We start from the raw sequence: 22,271 nt of genomic DNA, 5'->3' as shown, positions 1-22,271 counted from the left end.
CTTTTGCAGTGATGGGGAACTGTAGAAAAGTCGGCCACAGTCAAAGCTGAAATAACACAGCAAAGCAAAGAACTAACATGGCTAATGTTCGCTGACCAGGCTTTGGCACAGCTAGTATACAGTAATGACAGGGGACCGCAATCTAAGGGAGAGGTTCTTTTGGAAGCAGAACTCAGGGATCAGATCCAGCTATAAACAGCTGAGTCCACTCCAAGGGGAGGCCAGTGCCTGAAACATATCCCTATCAGGGCCTCACTCTAGCTCACAGGTGCATTGCCATTATTTATGAAGCTGGTGGGCAGAGTCCTGCCACTTTTATGTTACGCATCAAAGAGGGCAAAGCCATCCACACCAAAGACCCAACCAACGTTTACACTCTGTGATGGGTAATTAAGACTTCACAGTGTTTTCCTTGTCACCCATTTCCTAAAAACAAACAGAAACTGAAGACAAATAATTTTAAAGGGAAGGAAGGAAGTTTATATTCCCTGAGAACTGCACTTTGAATAGTCTGGGGTTATGGATTTTCTAAGACTGACCGTACTAACTACTGCCCTAATGAGGGCCTTGGACCAGATTTTAAAAGACTAAGTGTAAAGGCTTGTTAAGGTCTGGCTCACAGGACCATAAACAGGACATTAAAGTTGGATTTCTGTTTGAGCCTCAGCCAAGGATTTTCCCAAGGCTTGTGACAAAAACAACAAACAAACAAAAAACCCACTGGCACACAGTTACATATTCCAAAGTACAGGGCTACCAGCTGGGGACTGGGTGATGAGACCACTAGTCGGCCGCAACTAGCACGTGGAAAAACTGAGGTGGCGGCAAAAGACTAGAAATTTTCGGCTGTCCCGCTGTCCTCGCATAGCCTCCAGAAGACAGGCTCCTTTGTGAGTCGTTGGTCTTCAGAGCTGGTTGACTGCCACAGAGACTGTGGAAGGCATTTCATGAGGATTTCAGTTTGTCAGCTTTTAAAGATTTATATTATAGCCAGGCGTGGTGGTGGAGGCCTGTAATCTTAGCAGGGGTGGAGGCAGGGGGATCTCTGTGAGTTCAAGGCCAGCCTGCTATACAAAGCAAGCCGAGGCTACACAGAGAAACCCTGTCTCAAAAAAAAAATTATTTTATTTTGAAGTGTGTGTGTGTTTGTGTGTGTATGCACCCAATGAGTACATGTACCCACAGAGGCCAGAGGCTGAATTCTAAGTAGTTGTGAACCGCCAATGAGGGTGCTTGCAACCGAACTCTGGTCCTTGTACAAGCAGTATTCGATTTTAACCCCTGAGCCAGGCCCTATTTCTTTACTTTTAAATTGAAGATTACTGACAAGTATTCAGGTTGATACTGACACCCTCACTCAGTCCACATCATCAGAGGTTGTGTGTAACTAGCAATATGGGTTTAAAAAAATCTTTTTGTTTGTTCGTTTTTTTCAAGATAGAGTCACCCTATATAGCTCTGCCCATCCTGAAACTCGCTATGTAGACAAGGCTGGTCTTGAACCAACCCAGATCTGCCTGCCTCTGCGTCCCAAGTGCTGGGATTAAAGGCGAGTGCTTGGGTTGAGACTCTTGAGGGAAACTGGGAGGACTGTGGGGAGCTGGAAGGAACTGTGGTTTTATTCTCTCTTTTTTAGCATACTGAAAGATTCTATAACGAGGTCAATGTTCGGAATAGTTTACTTCCTTTTAACTACATGATTCTTTAGATGACAAGTAGACGGTGTAAAAAAAAAAAAAAAACAAAAAAACTTCATGAATTTACTGTTCATAATGCAGAGGTAACACGTTCTTGGCCTGCTACTCTGAAATCAGATCCGACAAGAAATGAACCAGGGAGTAAAAGGTGGCGCCATGTCTTGCAAAGCAGGAACACATCATCCCGCCTGGACCTTGCTTGGGGCGCAGACAGCATCCCGGAGGGTTTAGCTGGTGACGGTTCTACACGTATACAACCAACAGATAAAGCTGCAGTCTACGCCTAACGTTTTTTATCTGATGGGGTGTGCAAAGACATTTGGTCAGCCCTAGCCCAGAACAGTTGACTGGCAAACCTCCCGTGAAGGGAGGCAGCAGCTAAAACAAGCAGTCTTTGTTTTCATGCTTATTCATTTTATTTCTTTCTGTCTGTCTGAGGCAGGGTCTCGCTAGCTGAGTACTTGTAACTGAACTCTGGTCCTTGTGAGAGCAGTGTAAGATCCTAACCACCGAGCCAGCACTGGCTGGCTCCAAACTGGCTGTGTAGACCAAGCTTGCCTCAAACTCACAGAGATCTGTCTGCTTCCCAAGTGCTGGGATCAAAGGCACATGCTGAAGGGGCTCAGCTCAGGTATGGCCAGCATGACTCTGGCAGGTCCTCCTCCAGATTCCCTCTGCCTTTCTAAAAACCATTAGATTACATTCCTGAAGCTAGCCACCAAGGTCCATTCCCTTATTTGGCCAATTCCTTCACCTGAGGCTGACTACCAAGGTCCAGCTGTCAAAGTATTGAAGTCCAGCAGTTAAAAGCCCCCTTTGGCCAACCTAATTAACACACTCAATTAAAATTAAACACCTCATCCTAACATGGGGTTTCCCCCTTTACCTTTATAAACTGCAATTTTCCTATATGCTACATCTGTCTCCTCTCTATCCAGAGGCAGTCCTTTGTCCTCTGGGACAAATACCCCTTTCTCCTCCCCCTTGTTCCCTTCCTCTTCTCCCGATTCTCGATCTCCTGTCCTTATCTCTTACTCCCTGCCCTCGGTCCCTCTGCGGCAAATAAATCTCCTTTGTGCTGAGAACTTGGTCTTGGGGTTCCAGAGCCACCATACCCGGGCTATTTAATTTGGATTCTGAAAAGCCAAAATCTAAATACCAGGAAAGAAAACAGGGATGGCAACAGTTTTGGAGAGAAGATGACAATAATCAAAGAGGCACCTCTATGAAAACTGAGCTTTTTCTTCATGGGGAAGGGATGAGGCTGACGGAGCCTGTCAGGCTGAGAGGGACAAGAGCTAATGACACAAAAGCTAAAATCAAAACAAAACAAAAAATTAGCTGATCCATCAAACAGCAGTCACTATAAGGATGAATCCATAGGCTACTATCAGAGCCTCATGCCAAAGCGAGTGAGGCAAATAGTCTTTGGGGCTGAATTATCATCTTTCAGTAATTCACCAAAATGGCAAAGAAGGGGAAAGAGGAGAAGCACCTTATATATGTTCTCTGTGCCAGTTAGAAAATATGGGATCGTTCCTTTGGCCACATCTATAAATGGGTGATACAGTCGACCTCAAGGGGATGCATACTGTTAAGAAGGGGTGCCCTATACCTGAACATAGTAAAGGCGATACACAGCAAGCCTATAGCCAACATCAAACTCAATGGAGAAAAACTTAAAGCAATCCCACTGAAATCAGGGACAAGGAAAGGCTGCCCACTCTCTCCATATCTCTTCAACATAGTACTTGAAGTCCTAGCTAGAGCAATAAGACAACTAAAGGAGATCAAGGGATACAAATTGAAAAGGAATAAGTCAAATTATCACTATTTGTAGGTGATATGATAGTATACATGAGTGACCCCAAAAACTCTACCAGAGAACTCCTACTGCTGATAAACACCTTCAGCAAAGTGGCCGGATACAAAATTAACTCAAAAAAATCAGTAGCCTTCCTGTATACAAAAGACAAAAGGGCCGAGAAAGAAATTAGGGAAACAACACCCTTCACAATAGCCACAAAGGACATAAAGTACCTTGGTGTAACCCTAACCAGGCAAGTCCAAGACTTGTTTGAAAAAAATTTCCAGTCTCTGAAGAAAGAATTAGAAGAAGATATCAGAAGATGGAAAGATCTCCCATGCTCATGGCTTGGCAGGATTAATATAGAAAAAAATGGCCATCTTACCAAAAGCAATCTACAGATTCAATGCAATGCCCATCAAATTACCAACACAATTCTTTACAGATCTTGAAAGAAAAAGTCTCACCTTCATATGGAACAACAAGAAACCCAGAATTGCTAAAACAATTCTCTACAGTAAAAGATCTTCAGGAGGTATCTCCATCCCTGATCTCAAGCTGTACTATAGAGCAACAATACTAAAAACTGCATGGTACTGGCATAGAAACAGACTGGTGGACCAATGGAATCGAATACAAGACCCTGACATAAATCCACATACTTATGGACACCTGATTTTTGACAAAGATGACAAATCCATTCAATGAAAAAAAGACAGCATCTTCAACAAATGGTGCTGGTCTAACTGGAAGTCTACATACAGAAAAATGCAAATAGATCCATACTTATCACCCTGAACAAAACTAAAGTCCAAGTGGATCAAAGACCTCAACATAAAACCAGATACACTAAACCGCTTAGAAGAAAAAGTGGGGAATACCCTTGAACTCATTGGCACAGGAGACAACTTCCTGAACAGAACACCAACAGCACAGGCTCTAAGAGCAACAATCAATAAATGGGACCTCATGAAACTAAAAAACTTCTGTAAAGCAAAGGACACTGTTCTCAAAATGACAGCCTACAGATTGGGAAAGAATCTTCACCAACCCTATATCTGACAGAGGGCTAATATCCAGTATATATAAAGAACTAAATAAGTTAAACAGCAAAAAATCAAGTAATCCAATTAAAAAATGGGGTACAGAGCTAAACAGAGAATTCTCTGCAGAGGAATACCGAATGGCAAAGAACACTTAAAGAAATGCTCAACCTCATTAGCCATCAGGGAAATGCGAATCAAAACGACCCTAAGATTTCACCTTACACCAATCAGAAAGGCTAAGATAAAAAACTCAAGAGACAACACATGCGGAGAGGTTGTGGAGAAAGGGGAACCCTCCTCCACTGCTGGTGGGAATGTAAACTTGTACAACCACTCTGGAAAGCAATCTGGTGCTTTCTCAAGATCCAGCTATACTACTCCTAGGCATATATCCAAAAGATTCTCAAGTACACAATAAGGACATTTGCTTAACCATGTTTGTAGCAGCCTTATTTGTAATAGCCAGAAGCTGGAAACAGCCCAGATGCCCCTCAGTGGAGGAATGGATGCACAAATTGTGGTATATCTACACAATAGAATATTACTCAGCAATAAAAAGCAAGGAAATCATGAAATTTGCAGGTAAATGGTGGGATCTGGAAAAGATCATCCTGAGTGAGGTATCCCAGAAGCAGAAAGATGCTCACGGTATATACTCACTCATATAGACATATAATATAGGATAAACCTACTAAAATCTGTACACCTAAAGAAACTAATCAAGAGTGAGGACTCTTGCTAAAATGCTCAATTCCTATCCAGAAAGGCAAAGAGGATGGACATCAGAAGAAGGAGAAAAGAGGGAACAAGTCAGGAGCCTGACACAGAGGACCTCTGAAAAGCTCTGCTCTGCAGACTATCAATGTAGATGCTGACACTTATGGGCAACCTTTGGCAGAGTGCAGGGAATCTTAGGAAAGAAGTGGGAAACAGTAAGATCTGAAGAAGACAAGAACTCCAAAAGGAGAGCAACAGAACCAAAAAATCTGAGCAGAGGGGTCTTTCCTGAGACTGATATTCCAACCAAGCACTATGCATGGAGATAACCTAAGACCCCTGCACAGATGTAGCCCATGGCAGTTCAGTATCCAAGTGGGTTCCATTGTAATAGGAACAGGGACTGTCTCTGACACGAACTGATTGGCCTGCTCTTTAATTACCTCCCCCTGAGGGGAAAGCAGCATTACCAGGCCACAGAAGAAGACAATGCAGCCACTCCTGATGAGACCTAATTGACTAGGATCAGAAGGAAGGAAAAAGAGTCCTCCCCTATCAGTGAACTTGGGAAAGGGCATGAATGCAGAGGGTGGAGGAAGGGAGGGAACCATGGGGGGGGGATATAAAATGAGTAAAGTGTAATTAATAAAGAAAAAAAAAGAAGGGGTGCCCGTAAATGTTACCATGGCAAAACTGGAAGAGTGTACGCCATTATTCCAAATGCTGCTGGCACTGTTGCAAACAAGAAAATTAAGGGCAAGGTATTTGTTGGTTTGTTTTTCCAGACAGGGTTTCTCTGTGTAGCTTTTGGCTGTCCCAGAACTCACTCTGTAGACCAGGCTGGCATCAAACTCAGAGATCCACCTGCCTCTGCCTCCCATGTGCTGGGATCAAAGGTGTGCGCCGCCAGCACGGGGCAAGATTCCTGTTAAGAGTAGTAATCTGCTTGTTGAGTATATTAACCGTTTAAGACTGGAGATGGCTTCCGGAAATGAGTGAAGGAAAACAACGTGGAAAAGAAAGGCGCTGAAGAGAAAGGCACCTGAGTGCCAGCCTTCCACGGCCAGAGAAGCACACTCTGTCAGAACTAAAGGAAATGACCTTGGGCTGCTGGAGCCCATCCTTATGAATGCACGGCCAAACAGATGACAACAAACTCTAAAATGTAAAAGTAAAAATGAGAAGGACTTGTGGAGACCCCGCTGTGGCTTGCTCTAAGTTACTCTCTATTGGGTAGACAGAGACTCCCAATGTGTGCCTTGCCCCAGGCAATTCCACGCCCCAGGCTGCTCTGGGCTCCCTTCTGAGTGCAAATGCAGAAGCAGGATGGCACTTCGTGGCTTCTCTGGTCCGGCACTACCCATGGGGCACACTGACACACTTATTCCTAAAAGAGATAGGAACCACCTGGAAACTGATCCCAGCAACTGGGGACATATGGGCACGTGAGCATTATTAAAGTCGTAAAGGCTAAGGCTGGGGATTTATAGACCACACCGCATAGACCAGGGTGCAGCCTGCTCACCTGTACCCCATAAAGACCCCAAACCTTTCCTATGGCTCTGTGGTCCTTCAGCTCCAGCTGTTTCTGCAGCTGGACCCAACCCTAAGGTTTGAGGCTGTGTTTACCTGAAACCCTGCTTCCCTGGCAGTAGTCCTCCTGTGTGTGTGTGTCTGCATGTGCGCACACGCACTGCCTGCACGTATGCAAGTGTACTGCATGTGTGCCTGGTGCCCACTGAAGGCCAGAAGAGGGTACTGGACCCCCTGGAACTATGCAGAGGTGTGAGGAGCGATTCTGGGAATCAACCCATGGTCCTCTGTAAGGGTGAGTGCTCTTGGCACAGAATCCTCTCTCCAGCCCCCCCTGCTGGGTTCATTCTTGTTTTCTTAACTAGTTCCTCAGTGACTCTGAATCCGTGTCAGCACTCCACCTCCAGTAAGCCCTCTCTGGATTCCTTGACTCCTACTGAGGCTTAACACTTTATACAGGTACAAAACACACATATGGGCACAAGCATGCATGCATGCACACACGTGCTCATGTACACGTGTGTATTTACTATGTGAAGTGTTATGTGTGAGATGAGATCTAATATTAGTAATTAAGATTGGAATAAGAGAACTTGGCCAACCATCACGGGAAACAGAGACTACCTGGCAAAGGGCTAGCGAAAAACTGATACAGCCTGCGGCTTTATTGTTATTCGCTCACTTCTGACATTGCAGAAAGATGTAATCATGTCCACTCACGCTCTCTGTGAGGGTGGCATAGCACGCTCACAGCAGCACTCTAGAGGCTTCCATGAAGGTAGGAAAAGTAACCAAGCTAACACTCCTCAAGGAGGCAAAAGCCTCCCCAAACCCGAACACTTTAAAAGAGAAACTCCCTGGTCATGAGCCAAACTTGTCTCTGGAAGATTAGGTGAGCATTCTCAGGAAGCTCGGAAGCCAAGTCAGCTGACAACTCAGTCACCTTAAATATTTAGTATGAAGAAACAGGCAGCCAGAGCCCCGGGTTGCCCTGACGTTTCTCTATGGGAAGTCTGCAGCACGGGAAGGAAGGGTGTTAAACTGTGTTTTATTTGACATGGCCCAGCGGAGCTTGGAGCTCCACAGGACCAGGGCTGGTGGCCTGACCTCCCTCCCATCTTCTTGCCTTGGCTACCGAGACGGTGACTCTACTTTCGATCGTCTCTACAGACTTGCTCAAAATGGTTAATGAGATCTGTGTCAACTGGGGCTACAGGTAAGGGACCAGTCGGGAGGGAGCAAACCTGCTCCCAATTCCTGTCCTCCTAGAGCGGGTTCCCGGGGCTCCCTCCCTCAGGTCCCTCTCCCCCGAACGTGGCTGGGCGTCCTGTGTGGGAGGCTACACACCTTTTCTACCTGTTTCAGGAGTTAGGGAGGCTCTCTCTGGCTGGCTGGCTGGCGGAGGCGGGGAAGCGGGCTTCTTCTCTAGCACTTCCTCCTCATCCCTCGGCTGCCTCTTCGGCGACTCTGGCAGCGACGGCGACGGTGGCTGGTTACCACTGCTCTCCTGGCTCTCCTTGCGGGTCTCACAGGGCTCCGAGTCGAGCTTCCCAGCTCGCCTGGCCAGCAGCTCGACTAAGTGGGGTCTGCTCAGTCTGGACAGCGGGGATGAAGGTGGGGTCTGGGTGGCAGGCTTGGGAGCCAGGGCCGGCTTCTGCATCGGTGGCATTTTGCTTGCCGCCTTGTCGGGCTCCGGAGCTGGGGTCTGGCTACCGGCTGGTGGTGGCCCCGACTGGGCGACGGCAACAGAGTGACCGCCAGAATGGCTTTCCACGGAGTCCCTCCGAGGGCTGAGGGCTGGCTTTCTGTCCTGGGGAAGGGGTGGGCCGTGCTTGGGGGCCACGGCTTCAGGCTCTCTCTCTCCGGGGGCGCTCAAGGCCGCGGGGGTGCCCCCATCCGCGCTCTCTCCCGAGCTGCTGTGCCTCTTTTTCTTCTTCTGTTCTGCCTGCTGGTCACAGTGGAAGCGCAAGGAGTAGTTGGTCCTTCTCAGCTTTATTCCAAAGGGCGAGGCCTTTTCCTCACCTCCCGGCGTCGCGGGGTCTGGCTCTCCTACGTCACCCGCGGTCTCGCTGTCCAGAGTGGTCGTGGACTCCGTGCGGGACGCAGCTCTCTGCGGGGAGGGCAGGCCCGGGACGAGGAACGATGGAAGGTCTTTGGCAAATTTGCACCCGTCGGTGGCGTCGGGGGGTTCCTGGCTCGCCTCCTGCTTGTCCAGGCTCTTCTGTGGCTCTGGAGCCGCTGCAGGCGGGGGAGGCTGGGGTGCCGTCTCCCCGCTGGGCGCCGGCCCTGGCGGCTTTTTCCTCCCGCCTTCACCGTCCTGGCCCTGTCTGCAGGTCTCCGCACCGCCGTCCGAGAACTTCTGCCAGGCGGGCGTGATGGAGAACTTGGCGTTGCCCGGCGGCGCCCTGCGCCCGCTCCCTCGGGAGTCGCAGCGCGCTCGGGGGGCGGGCTCGTCCCCGGCCCTGGCCGGCTCTCGGTCGCCGCGGGGGTCGCCCTCGGCGTTCTTCAGGATCCGGGAGCGAATGCACGCCCACTCGGCCAGCGCCGTCGAGCTGCCCGACGGCGACTCCGGGGGAGGCCTGGCCCTGCCCCCGCCGGCCCTGGGCTCCCCCGGGGGGGCGTCCGCGGGCCGCCTCTCCTCCGACAGGCCCAGGAGGGACTTGCAGGCCGTGTCCTTGATCTGGCTCAGGTTGACCGCCGGGCCGCACAGCTGCGCCCCGGTGACCAGGATGGCCGTGTGCGGGATGCTCAGCGCCGCTGGCAGGGCGCCGCGGGGCGCGGGCGGATCCTGAGCCGCCGGGGCCGGGCCGGCGTCCTTGGCGGGAGTCACCGGGGTCAGGTTGACCTTGGGGAAGACGATCTGCCGGCTGCCCGACGACACCTGGAAGGTGTAGGGCCGGGGCGTGCTCTGCCGCTCCTCCACCTCCTGCCAGCGGAGCTCCTCCCCCTTTCGGCTGCCGTCGGAAGCGGCCGCTTCGTCCTCCCCCTCCTCCTCGTCCTCCTCCGGGGCCCGCAGCCCGCCCACCGGTCCCTCCTGCGGCCGGGGGATGTCTGTCTGCGCAGCCCCCGCCCCCTCCGCGTCTGCGCCGCCGCTCGGCCCCGCGGGCTCGGCCTCTCCCCTCTGCTCCTCCGCCGTCTCCCTCCGCCCCGCGGACTCCGGCTTTTCTGCTTCCTCCCGCGTCCCGGGGTCCATCTGCGGGCGGCCCTGCTGGTCGGCGTCGCCCGCTGGCACCGCCTGGCAATCTCCTCGTGGGCTCGGCGGGCCTTCCTCCAGCCGCGGCTCCGGCGCCTCCTTTTCCCGCCCTTTCGGCTCTCCCGCGCGCTTGGCCTCCTCTTCCTCCCGCAGCATCCTCTCTGCCTCCTCCTCTTCCCGAGGGCTCTTGCCTCCCCCTGCCTCGCTCTGCCTCGGCTTCTCCTCCTGCGTCTCGGCCTCGCGCTGCCTCAGTTTCTCCTCCCGCCTCTCGGCCTCGAGTTGCCTTAGTTCCTCTTCCAGCTTTTGCTGGGCATCCTCCTGCCTCAGTTCCTCCTCCTGCCTCTGGGTCTCTCGCTGCCTCAGTTTCTCCTCCTGCTTCTCGGCCTCGAGCTGCCTCCGCTCCTCCTCCTGCCTCTGGGCATCCCTCTGCCTCAGTTTCTCCTCCTGCCTCTCGGCCTCTTCCTGCTCACGCCTGCGCTCGGCCGGCTCGGGGCGCGCGGGGTCGTTGGCATCTCCCGGCTCCTGCTCTGCGCAGCGCTGCTCCTCCAGACCCGCCTGCCGCCCTTCCCCTGGTGGCGCCTTCCCTGCCCCTGGCTGCGCGTCTGCCTCTTCGCCCTCCTCCTCCTCCTCCTCCAGCAGCTCGTGTCTGAGACTCTCCTCCCACAGCCTCCTCTCCAGCGCCTGCCGCCTCTGCTCTTCCAGGCGCCTCTTCTCGGCTGCTTCGGCTTTTTGCCGTTTGCACTTGGCTTCAAGTTCCCGCCAGTACTCTTCCTGGAGTCTTTTCTCCTCCTGGGATTCCATAGGTTCTGGCTCCTCTTCGTGGCAAACGTGCTTGTCTTCTCCCGGCTGCCCGTTCTGGTCCAGGGAGGACTGGCTCTCCAAGCTGCCCGCCTCCGGTCGATCCTAGCCCGGGAAAGGGGAACAATTAGCCTTTTCCGCACAGCGCCCTAACGTCCCCGCCACGGCCCAGGCGAGCCTCCTAATCTCGAGGGGGTAGATGTTCCCAAGTGCGGACACAGCCGCGCAGGACGGCCAAGCCTCGTGGTCAACCAGACTGGACTTAGAATCACCCTCGGCTCTTTCCAGAACGGCTTAGCCGGCCCGAATGTGGGTGGCACCTTGCCAAGGGCTGGGGTCTTGGTGGGAGTAGGAAGGCGAAAACAAGCTGAGCGCTAACTTTTATCCCTGCTTCTTCCCCCGTGTGCAAAGCGACCGCCTTCAGTTCTGTACTGCTGCCGCCGTGACTTCTGGGACAAGATGGACTGTGCTCCCAAACCCTTGGGCAAAATAAAACCTTCCCTAAGTTGCTTTCGTCAGATACTTTGTCACAGCAATGAGTGTGGTTTTGCTCCCACCGTTTCAGCTGCCCTAAAGGCAACCGAATACTACGGGCAGCTGAACCTCCAGAGACAATTAATATGCTTTAACGACTTAGTACAGTGTATGTCGTTATGATGATTCTAATTTGTTATTGTTGTAAATCTTTTTACTATACCGGATTTAGGAGCTAAGCTATCGTAAGTATGCATGCACGTATATTAAGCACAAAATAAAACAGTCTATTCAAGGTCCTTAGAATGTGTTCCTTTCCAGATGAACTCAGTCATTGGTCATACAAAGCAAGAATAGTTGAGGAAACAGAGGAAATAATATATTTTGTTTTGCCCTCTAGCCCCCCTCATTTGCCATTTCCAAATTTATTTTTCTTAGTATAGATGACTGACAGGAAAAAACGATAAACCTGGCACTAGGCAGGTGAGCAAAAAAAGGAGATTTGGATTTCGTTGTTGTCCCCCAAGGCTTGTGACTCAGAAGCCCCCACCCTAAGAAAAACCTCAGCTATGCAGAGCTGGCCTGCCTTTCTGGACAGAAAACTCCTGGGCATTTGGCACATTCCAGGCTGTGCCCTGAGGTCCCCCACCTCGGGCGATGGAGGGCAAACAGATCGTTTGATCCCTGTTCGCTGCGTAAGCTGCGGAACATTCAAGTCCCTGATAGGGAGCGCCCTGGACCTTACTCTACTCCAGCGCCACACCACCTACGACCCACTCTACGCACCTGGGCAAGCCACCTGTGCTTCCTTGACACCCTCTGGTTTTTTGGCTTAACAGAGAGTTTGTGCTTGGCGGCACTGTTGTCCAGGCGGGCGATGGCCAGGGGGATGGCGTCGAGGTTGACACTTTCAATGGTGCCAGCAGAAGGGAAGTGCCTTTTGGGCCGGGAGGGTTTAACTGGAACAACCTAGAGTGCAGATTAAGATATAAAAGTCAGCATGATCAGAGCACTAGCTACAGGGAATCCCGCTGGGTTCTGTTTGCCCGGCTTAGCCCAAGCTAGGCTGGTTTGAATGAGAGTCAGTCTTTCCACAGTACAAAATTCTCAAAAAAATCACAGCCGGTTCCCAACCAGCTTCTGAGGTGGGGGGAAGCCAGGGGTTCCTTTTGCTTGCGGGGGTTAAGGAGGCACGGGGGCAGGCCAGAGAAACAGGAGAAGGTGCCACACCCGTGAACATCGGGGCAACTCTGAGAAGACTCGGCAAGTTATTAAAGAGACCAGGGCATGAAATAGGGAGGGAGGTATGATGGGAGAGGGCCTGGGGGAAGGCAGTGGGAGGAAGAGGGGTACGAGCAAGATACGTATACATGTAAAAAACTGTCAGAGAATGTGGGGCCAGGTATAAATATTATTACATTTTTAAAAAATATTTTGACATGTTCGCTCAAAGTCACAGAATGCTGAAGACGCCAAAAAGCTAACGAAGTGCTCTGATTAAAAAAGATAGTAACTGGGCTGGAGAGATGGCTTAGAGATTAAGGGCACCAGTTGCTCTTCCAGAGGTCCTGAGTTCAATCCCCAGCAACCACAGGTGGCTCACAACCATCTAGAGTGAGATCTGGTGCCCCCTGCTGGTGTGCAGGCAGAACACTGTATACATAATAAATAAAATAAATATAATAACTAAAACCACATTCACTAGAAGACTGCTTCTCACCCCACCAAGGCAGCACACACTTGTAATCTTAGTACTAGGGAGATGGGGACAGGAGAGTCAGGAAGGTCACCCTTGGCCACAGTGAGTTGGAGGCCTGTCTGGACTACAGGAGACGCTCGTCTCAAAAAATAATTTAAGGGGCTAGAGTGGTAGCTAGCTCAGCAGTAAACAGCACATGCTGTTCTCACACAGGACCTGGTTTCGCTTCCCAGCACCCACATGGTGGCTCACAATTATCCGTAACTCCAGTTCCAGGGGATCTGGTGTCCTCCTCTGACCTCTGCGGGCACCAGGCAAGATTGTGGTGCACACGCATACACAAAGGCGAAACGCTCACGTACAAAAAAATAAAATAATCTTTTTTAAAAAGACCAAAACCTTAGACAGACTCCAAACATTTAGAGAGGTTGGTGGCCATGGCACAGCCTCAATCAGAGGATGGACTGAAGGACGGCAGGAAGCCACACCTATGACATCAGAGAATGAAGACATCCCTAGAGGAAAGGGCTCCGGTGCCAATGCCCGACAGGGGGCGCCACAGCCCTTTCAGGGTAGCACCCGTAGTAGCTCTGTGCACAGAGGCCAGCCCAGGGCAGGGCCAGGCTTGTGGACGCTTTGCGCTGTATCTGTAAAGTCCCGTGAGGTGTGCGTGCAAAGGGCTTGCATGTTGGCAATTACCTCCCATATTCATTCACAGAAGGTAAGACACCAAACTAATACACACTTGTAATCAGCAGAAAGTTACTTCGTACACACGAGTTCGTGAATTAGGAGGTGGAGAGCAAGTATTTCCAGCCTTTGTAGCTCATAGTTCATGGTTACTCTTCCAATAGATACCAAGTTCTGAGGTGAGTTAAGCACTTACTTCCATTTCTAAAGAGGTGCATGGGGGAAGGGCAGAGCCAGTGTGACAGACTGATGTCTGGGAGGGGCACTCAAAGCTGAGATTTCGGTGCCATCCCCCACTGGGCCTTCTCTGTCTGGGCAGTGGTGCTGTTCAGAGCCACCCCTCTCGGATGCACAGCTGGTCATTGTCACATCCATCAGTTTCTTTAGAGAAGGCCTACCCCATGTAGAGACAAGAATTCTCATCAGAGAAACCCAGCTCCTTACAGGACACAAGCTCAGGGTGAAGGGTCTCGACACCTCAGACTGCAGGTAAAATCCAGGGCCACATACTCCCCCCCCCCACACACACACACTCACACACACACATACACATAAGCGAACACTTGTACACACAAATTAATAAAGGGACATTAAAAGTGCATGTGTGTAAAAGCAGAGAAAGGTAAGGTTGGGTTTGGGTTTGTTTCTCAACATTTGTACATAATAGAAGACTTTTCCTACAGTCTAGAGTAGCTGCAGGCATTCTAGAATGCCCTTCTCAGCAGATTAACAATGACTTGAGGTCCACGATCTGTTTCACTGTCTAAAAATCCCAAGGCAATGTGGGAGTATGGCTAATCTTCAGAGCAGGGCGGTTGTGTTGCCATGGAAATGGATGCTTTAACCTCTACCACTGGTTGTTTTGGTTTATGAACAGAAGGTGAAACAACAGATTGTGAGGGTTGGGGGGAAGGAAAGAGACAATAAAAAAAGTTCAAGTCCCATTACCTTCTCTTCCATCTCACTCCCGGCTTCAGGTAGATTCAGAGGACTTGAGGAACCTGGTGTATCACTGGCCTGGAACAGAAGAGATAAGCATTCGGAGTTAAATGTGGGAACAGGAAGTGCTGGGCAATCAACCGGCACCTTCTAGGCCTGATCAGGGTGACCTCCTGCTCCACAGGGGACACCTGCTTTCCTGTCACCAACAGGGAATCACTGTGGAGAGTGGCTGACTGGGACTCTCTGCGCCACGGAGGGAAATCTCCATGTACTTTCCACCTGCTTAGTTCCCAGCCTAAAGTAAGTCCTCCCACTTCCCTCCAGGCCTGAGAGAAGCAGCCGAGGGGCTGCTTGGAGGCCACGGCCACCCTGCCTGGGAAATGGGGCCACTACAGAGCTTTGGGACTTGCTGGCAGCCTTCTTCTGACTTCCTTCAGCAGTCAGACCCTTAAGCGATAAGTGAGGACAGGAGTTCCTCCTTGCGACAGATGCAGAAGGCTGGACTGGGAAGGCCAAAGACCAGGAAGGGAGAGCTGAGGGTGACTAAGGAACCAGGCTTGTCCCGGAAACATCCCCAGAAGGTGGCATGCGCCTTTAAGGGTGGGCAGCTCTATTGCTGCCTTGTGTCGATATAGCCGTGTGCCCAGTCTGCTCTATGCTGCACATTTAAAAGGTGTCTAGAGACACAAGCCAGGGCTCTGTGAGGTGAGCCACTGGTAGGTGCAGACCTGATGACCAGAGTTATTCCCAGAACCCATAAGGTAGCGAGGGTAGGAGAGAAGTAATTCTTCTGAATCTCACATACATGCAACCATGCTCACATGAGCGTGCCTGTGCACACACATAGACACACACACATTTAGATAGATAGATAGATAGATAGATAGATAGATAGATAGATAGATAGATAAGTCAGCTCCAGACACTTCCTTGCTTGCTTCCTATTACTCAGAACTGAAGACAGGTTCTCTCCCTTTTTGTGGTTTCCAGCATCTGCTCTTGGCATCTGCCGTCCCCACGGCATCCAGCCAGCCACACCTGACCAGCCTCCCTGTCTCCTTCTCAAAACCCGCTGACTCTCTCCTGGGTCTCTGCTCTAGCTCAGCTCTGCTCCTGGAGCATTCGTTCATCTTGCCCTCATGGCTTGGTCTGTCCCCAAGCCCGCATCTAAAACTGCGACCCTTCTCCCAAACGAGTTACTTACTCCCTTATTCCCGGCAGGCAGCGTGTTGCCTGATCTGAGAGACAATTACCTGTGCCTGGAGACTTGTGTGCCTGGAGACTTGTGTGCCCAGTGACACCCTCTCATTAGGATGTAAACCACCGGAGGCCCTCCCGTGACAAATCTTGCTCATCTCTGTGACACCCACACCTACAACAAGGTCTGCTGAACAAAGAGCGTCCTCTGCCGAGGCCATAGCACCTCCCACTTCAAAAACCTAAGTGACGGCAAGGATACTTCTTCAGTCCTCATGAATTACGTGTTAAAGCCATGGCTGCTGCTGTTGCTGCCTGATACCGAAGAGGTGAGGGAGAGCGTTTAAAAAAACAAAAAAACAAAAAACATGCTGCGTCCACCATCCATATGTCAACAAATGGCTGCTGGGGCTCATCATGGCCAGGCCTGGCAGAGGTGGCAGGACTGTCCCCCTTCGTTGCAAACTGCTTTGTCTTGATATGGATATATTGGCTGGTAACAGCTACGCCTATTTTAATACAAACCCCCAGGTTCAGGAAATCTGATAGGCTACGGGTAGAAAACACTTTTGAAAAGGTTAAAACTCCACCTGCCGCTACAGAACACCAGACTCTGGCTATCCAGGGGACCTCTGTGCCCTCTTTCCTACCTGTAGGCACCCCTTCTGCTGCTGGAAGGGCAGGGCTATTCAAAGTGCTTCCTGCAAGGTGTCAATACACCAAGTTCAGAAAGCCAGGTGCTGGAACGTGACATCCTTTCCACGCCTAGGGGACTTCAAGCTGGCCTGTTTGATGCACTGTCTCACTGGACCACCCCACCTCCTGCTTTCTTTCCCATTTCTCATATATTAGTCCAGTCTGACAAACAATTAGTCAGGGCTGCTCGGCTGGCTTCCTCCAGATGTGTAAGATGCAGTTTTTGTTACGAAGAAGCCAGCATTTAGAGAAGGACAGAAGGCGCTATTTTGCATGAACAGACCCTGGATACCAATGGGGGATAAGAATTCAAACGTGCAGAGGAGACAGTGCAGCTTTGGGTGTGGGCTGGGGAGATGAGGGCCAGGCAAGACCCCTCAGAAGCAGCTCAGCCGCCCAAGCCTTGAAGGATTTGTAGAAGGTGCTGTCAAAAGCACCTGCAAAAAATGCCGTGCCTTCCTCCTCCCCATCTTCCTCACTGGTCCTCAGGACCCTCAGGTCACGGCATCTCATATCCTCCATAGCTTCCCACACCGCAGCCTGCAGGGTCATCAGAGTCCACCACCCACTGCCTCACACCTTAACCTCTGGCCTATCGGCATCAGAGTTCCCCGCTGGGGGAAGACTTACTCTGTTCTCAGCGTCTGACAGGATGGTGTCCTGCTGAGTGGCAGTTTCCATGGGACTGGTCAGGAAGAAGTCCTCCTCTGAGCCCCCGTCTGCGCTGCCTGCCTTCTTCATGGGAATGCTATTAGACGGCCGCCGCTGCCCAAACTTGATATTCTTGCCCAACTGTCGCTGGGGGGTGGGAAACAAAGGGAAGACGTTCTGAAACAGCCAAGGGCTCCACAGCCGTGACCGGGTTGCCTGGCATGGGCAGGAAGCAGCAAGGGAGAGGTGCACCCAGCTGCCTTCTAGAGGCACCGCCATGCCAAGGGACCTCAAAGCGAGGTCCTGCAGCAAGCGCTCTTGTTTCCATCTTCAGAGCCACAAGCTTTTACAAGAACTCCAGCTACCCCTTGTAGTGGAAAGGATGACCGTGTCCAGTAGGTACAGGGACCATATTTCTGAACTAAGGTTGGAAATACGTTTTAAAATTTTTTTTCTGACCCATCTATAAGTCTAGAGTCTTTTTAATGGGTGAAGAAATTATACAGAAAATAGTTACATAAAAGGTAGAACCCATGGGGGAGAAATCAAGATTCTTAAGGCGGGTGCTACATGAACTTGATAGTCCTTTCTGGATACATCCTTAGTGAGTCTTTACGCTTCTGCATGTAGCTTGTGAATCCCGTATCAAAGCCACGTGCTCCAGACACAGCGGGTCCCAGCCGAGGAAGGTCCCAGGTTCGGCAAGGCTTTCCTCGATGAACACTGACATCACACCAGGGAGGGGAATAGGCCGCTTTTCTTCCTTTGCTACAAGTTCCTATCAGGAACCAGGGGCCCTAGAGAACCCCAGGGGCCAGGGTGGGGGAGGAAAGGACCACAGAGGTACTGCTGACTGAGAGCTGGCAGCCGAAGGGAGGGCAGAAGCGGGCTGCAAACAGTCATCTGAACAGTACATGAGGCAGGGGCTAGAGTTAAAGAGGAAAACTCACTCCAGATGGAGCCCAATGTCTCCTGGGGCCAAACTGGCCCTGGCTAAGCGCCACTGCTCTAGATCTGCGCCCATATGTGGTTTAAACAATACGGTTTGATATCTACCTTTACTCTGGCTAACAGTTAATCCAACAGAGCTTCCAATAAGAGATCTGGCAAACATCTACTCCGACCCTGTGCTGGTGAGTTTTTTTTTTTTTTCTGAATTTGACATAAACTAGAGGTTCTCCAGGAAGAGGGGACCTCAACCGACCAGTTTCCTCCGTCAGAGGGGCCCCGTGGGCATATCTGTGATGGAGGAGTGCCTCTCCCACTTCCTGTGGCACCATCCCTGGGCAGGTGGTTCTTGGCTGCATAGGAAGGGGAGGTGAATATGAGCCACTAAGCAGCCTTCCCCCATGGTCTTTGGTTCCTGCTTCTGGGTTCCTGCCTTGAGTTGCTATGCTGTCTTCCCACAGTGATGGGCCGTGACCTGTTTGATGAAATAAATCCTTTTCCTCCCCAACTTACTTTTGGTCAGTGTTTTAGTACAGCAACAGGCCAAACTGGGACACACCCACTCATTCTGCAAAACCAGGTTCAGGTTCCTGTGGGGAGAGGTGACCGGCCCAAGCTCATGGGAAGGCTGAGGGCCCCAAAGGAATCTGAGCCCAGGTCTTCAAAAACAACATCCAGAGTTATGGTCACTGTACTTCACATTGGCTCTCATAAATTTGATGGTGTACTTCCTTCTTGCAGGGACAGTTACCTAAAGCAATGAGGCGGCATTTTAAATATTTCTCTAAAGATCCTTGGCCAAAGAATCCCTTGAGAGAAACCTGCCCCCTTAGAACTCAATGGGAGCAGACCCACCCATGTCCATCCAGCTCACCCCCGACCCCCCAGCCTTGCCCAGAGAGCAGCAAGGCTGCAGATGCATGGCATGACACGGATGAGCCCCAAGACTCCCCCCTCTGCGCAGCACGCCCCGCCCTCAGCCACCCAGCATGCCGGGTCAGGTGCAAGAGTTTGCATTTGGTTCGCTGTGATGTCAGCCTTCACCAGGCTCCTGGCCTCACAGGAGAAGTGCACACCAAAAGCCCCCATTCAGCCAGGGAAGGAAAGCTTCAGCAGCCCCCAAAAGGTTGCAGGTTGCTGGAAAAAAAAATGTCTTCCAAAAACAAGTTCGGCAGGAAGCGGCAGTTAGTTTCTGCTCTAAGCAGGTCAATAAGCAGGCACAGTTAGAACAGCCGATGGAGTCAGACAAGAGGACACGGAGTCACAGCCACAGGCCTGGCTCGCTCTGCTGCCCTGGGGGAAGAGGGTGGGAACCTGGGCAGAAGGGGTGAGGGAGCTCCCTGTGGCCTCCCAATCCAACCTTCCCTAGGAGTGCTGGCCCTGAGCCTGAAATTGTTCTAAGTCTCCATGTGCTGGGGAGACGCCCACTGGCAGGGGCTTTGGTACCAGTGCCCTGGGGATGGGACTAGGGTAGGTGGGTCCTTCCTTTCTCTTCTGAGACAGCATCTTGCTATGTAGCCTCGGCTGGCCTTGGAGTCTTGATCATCCCGCCTGCACCCCCTGAGAGTGGGTTACAAGCATCTGTCACTTGACTGAGGACCTCACACGTGGTCCCCTTCTTTGTGTTGGGCATGTTCCAAGTTCTCTTTTCTAGCTATTTTGAAATATACTATGAATTATTAACCATAGTTGCCCTACTGTGCTATAGAAAACTGCGGCTAAATTGTCTTCCTAACTGTAATGTGTCCATTGACCAGTGAAGACGAAAGCCATTTCTCGTACCTACAAATGGGAAGGACATTTGTAATGCACTCCATGGCATAACACTCCATTGCCACCATCACCAAAAGAGCAAATATGGCACTTTACTTGACTAGGGCTCTTTTTAGAATACTGTTATTGGCTCATTCTGATGCTTAAGAGACAACAAAGGATGCAGCAAACACAATCACAGCCTAGACAGAAATAAAGTCCAATGACAAAATGACTATTGTGGTTAAAAATGGAAAAGGAAAGGGACGGCAAAGAGAAAAACAAACAGTTGATAAGTATAGGTACAGTAAAGTGCACAGAATCAAGCTGGGAAATGGGCAGAGGAATGTTAAGAAATGGAGTGGAAGGGATGGAGAGATGGCTCAGTGGTTAAGATCATTGTCTGCTCTTCCAAAGGACCTGGGTTCGATTCCCAGCATCCACAGGACAGCTCACAAATGTCTGCAACTCTAGTTCCAAGGGATTGGATATCCTTACACCAATGAGTATACATCTACGCATCTAGAATAGGATTAAATACATTTAAGGAAATGAAGTGGAAGTCTAGAGGGAGGTGGCAGTGCCAGGAAATGTGGAGGAAAGAGGAGGGAGCTGGGGATAACAGCAGGGACGGTGGGTTTAACAGTTGGGGACCAGGAGGACGGAGGAGGGGAAGAGGGCAGAAGGAAGGAGAGTATGCAGTTATGCCAAATGGTTGATTTATGTCACAGACACGCTTATCCTAGAAAAATAAATAACGCTAAAGCTGTTGCTATTGAGAATAAAAATGTACCCTTTAGTATAGAGGCTGATTTGAAATTCCCTAGAGAAAGCAGACTCGGGCTGGTGGCTGGGGATCTGGGGGAGAGGATCTTAGAGGCAGGCAGGGGAATGGTGATGGGATAGGGGAGCGGGTCTGGTCTCTGTGTCTAGATAAAGAAGTGTCCTGCGGATGTTAGACAAGAGCTGGTGGGCCAAGGTTGCAGCAGGACGTGGAGCCCAGGGCCCTGTATGGTTGGGCCTCTGGTGTTCACAGACCAGACTCTCACACCCTGACACACTCCCCTCACCAAGTTCCTCCTTTAAGTGACTGAAAGGACACTGGATTGTTGTGACATTTTGTAAGACGTATTGACAACTAAAAGATCACTGCTAAAATCTGTCTGACAATTTGAGGGGGTCCCGTGAACTATGTGTGAATAAGTTTGTTTCTATTGCCTTCATTTGCTCAGAATTTAGGCATCGTCATGAAAGGACCCACGAGCAATTACTGAAAATTAGACTGTTACAAGCAGGCCCTGAAATTCCATCTCCCCCACAAGCTCTGTCTTTGCACAAGTCACAGTTATAGCAGGAGAGAGGAAATCGGTCCATATACTGACAGCGTGTGTTGCTAGTGGCTGTGAATGGAGCTACTGTTGCAACGGGAATGTGAGCTAAATGGAGCTATATTTTATTCATTTGGTTTGGGCCAGTTTGTTGTAACTCAGAATGCTCGGTAATGATGCTACGGGAATGTGCATGCATATTCATGAGGCTGGAGGCTATGGCGTGGAAATGCCAAGCACATTGTATTCTGCAGCTTTTTGCACTGCCAGTGTTTAGAATTTCTCAGATTTCTTTCTTTTTTTTTTTTTTTTTTTTTCTGCAGCCATTTTTTAAAAAACATGTCTGTAAGAGCAAACGGCGGGGCAGGGCGGGGGGGGCGGGGAGGGATGTGCCGCCTTCTTGAGCAGACCGCAGACACTTCCATCGCAAAAGTGACTTCTTTTTATGAGAAAGAAAGAAGAAAAGCATGCAGGTTTAGACATCTGTTCTGGGAAGGACTGGCCAAGAGCCGGGACTTATTCTCTCTGCCCTTGACAGCTGTGTTAGATGTCAAAAATTGCAAACGCACGATTTTGAAATTCTCAAGGTGAAATCGGGGAGATATCCACGGGCCAAGGATGGGAGCCCCCATGCCCACACCCCCACAAAGAATCTGTGGTTCAAGCAACATAGACATTTCCCTACTAAAGTGCGATACAATTCTACAAATCGCCCCCAGGCGCAGAATGGGCTGCCCCTAAGTTTCACCAGCAGCTGGTGGTACACACCTCACAGCTGGGCCTGACCTTAGATAGAGAGGCGATCTCCCTGATCTCTGCTTCCAGGGTAAGCTGTGTGGGTCATGTCAAGGTCACTGTAGCACAAATATAACCAAATGCAAAGCTCATACAGCCATTGCATGCAGCAGTGAACAGTGATTTCATACAGACTTGGGGCTTCAGGACCTGGAGAAGCCTTCAAGGCTTGCCCATTACATGCACCCTCTTCTTGGTCAAGTAGGGAAAACAAGAGTCACAGAGATTAAGAATTCCTTGGCTTAAGGTCATATGACCACACGGTGGCAGAGGCCTTACAGGTGCTTTTCGTTTCTCTGTGTCCTCTC

General features: G+C 50.7%; 1 protein-coding gene across 7 annotated transcripts in view; it reads right to left on the bottom strand.

Moving 5' to 3' along the window:
* Cracd (capping protein inhibiting regulator of actin dynamics) overlaps positions 1-22,271 on the bottom strand; it is a 206,504-nt gene that overhangs the window by 8,886 nt on the left and 175,347 nt on the right. For 6 of the 7 annotated variants that reach the window (XM_060380786.1, XM_060380785.1, XM_060380788.1 and 3 more), the window contains 4 exons: positions 17,120-17,287; positions 14,603-14,671; positions 12,052-12,234; positions 8,148-10,896 (listed from right to left, as the gene is read on the bottom strand). In XM_060380786.1, coding sequence (XP_060236769.1) covers positions 8,148-10,896; positions 12,052-12,234; positions 14,603-14,671; positions 17,120-17,287 — 3,169 coding nt within the window. The remainder of the gene's footprint in view (positions 1-8,147; positions 10,897-12,051; positions 12,235-14,602; positions 14,672-17,119; positions 17,288-22,271) is intronic. The other variant, XM_060380791.1, reaches the window with a different exon arrangement.

This window comes from Meriones unguiculatus, chromosome 3 (genome assembly GCF_030254825.1).
Source record: "Meriones unguiculatus strain TT.TT164.6M chromosome 3, Bangor_MerUng_6.1, whole genome shotgun sequence".
In the NCBI taxonomy this organism is placed as follows: Eukaryota; Metazoa; Chordata; class Mammalia; order Rodentia; family Muridae; genus Meriones; species Meriones unguiculatus.
The sequence above is the reverse complement of the archived record's forward strand: the minus strand, read 5'-3'. Positions and strand labels throughout refer to the sequence as shown.